This window comes from Sinocyclocheilus anshuiensis, unplaced genomic scaffold, assembly GCF_001515605.1.
Source record: "Sinocyclocheilus anshuiensis isolate Anshui unplaced genomic scaffold, SAMN03320099.WGS_v1.1 C32007047, whole genome shotgun sequence".
Classification (NCBI taxonomy): Eukaryota; Metazoa; Chordata; class Actinopteri; order Cypriniformes; family Cyprinidae; genus Sinocyclocheilus; species Sinocyclocheilus anshuiensis.
Window position 1 is genome coordinate 1 of NW_015608966.1, and position 631 is coordinate 631.

A 631-nucleotide genomic window follows, 5' to 3' on the forward strand; every position below is an offset into this window, starting at 1 on the left:
CTGGTCACTTTCTGTGGCAAACATGCTGCCATCCACAAATCTCTCTGGTGCAATGTAGCACGTTCTCCTCCTGGACGTGTCAAAGAAGTAGTTGAAATCTGCAGGGTTGTCTTCAGGTAAGTATGTAGGTTTAAAACTAGCAAAGTCTGTGAGAAGCACCCAGTTCCAGCTTGTCACCATAACATTCTCTGTTTTAATGTCACCATGACGCACACCAGATTTATGGGCCTGGTCCACAGCATTGAGGAGCTGGAAGGCGATCCACTTCTTCTCCACATTGTTGAGGAACGGCCGCGTACTGATACGGTCATACAAGTTATCCCGAACATATTGTCGAAATAGTATGGCTGCTTTCTCAGTAAGTGTGGCTTTTTGAAAAGGCAGACAGTTCTGACAGGAGTGCAGTCTGATTTTCAGCTCCTCCAGCTCTTGTTTGTAGCTGGTTAGGGGCAGAGAGGGGTCCTGGATCGCAAAGACTTTAACCACAACCAATCCTTCTCTATGTTTCGCCCGGGCCACTTTGAAAAACCGTGTACTGCCCAGACTTTTGTCATATTCATAATCATGGATGTCAGAGAAGTAACTGTCCACTGAAAGAATCTGTGATGGAGCAATTCCAGCCAGCTGGTTC

The 631-nt window shown here is 46.6% G+C and overlaps 1 protein-coding gene across 1 annotated transcript; it reads right to left on the minus strand.

Annotated features, from left to right (window-relative positions):
• Positions 1-3: 3 nt before the first annotated feature.
• LOC107682287 (phosphoinositide 3-kinase regulatory subunit 4-like) lies at positions 4-627 on the minus strand (the record flags this gene model as incomplete). Its single annotated transcript, XM_016478574.1, has 1 exon — positions 4-627. A coding segment is annotated over one exon (624 nt), but the record flags the coding sequence as incomplete, so codon positions are not given.
• Between the last annotated feature and the right edge of the window lie 4 nt (positions 628-631).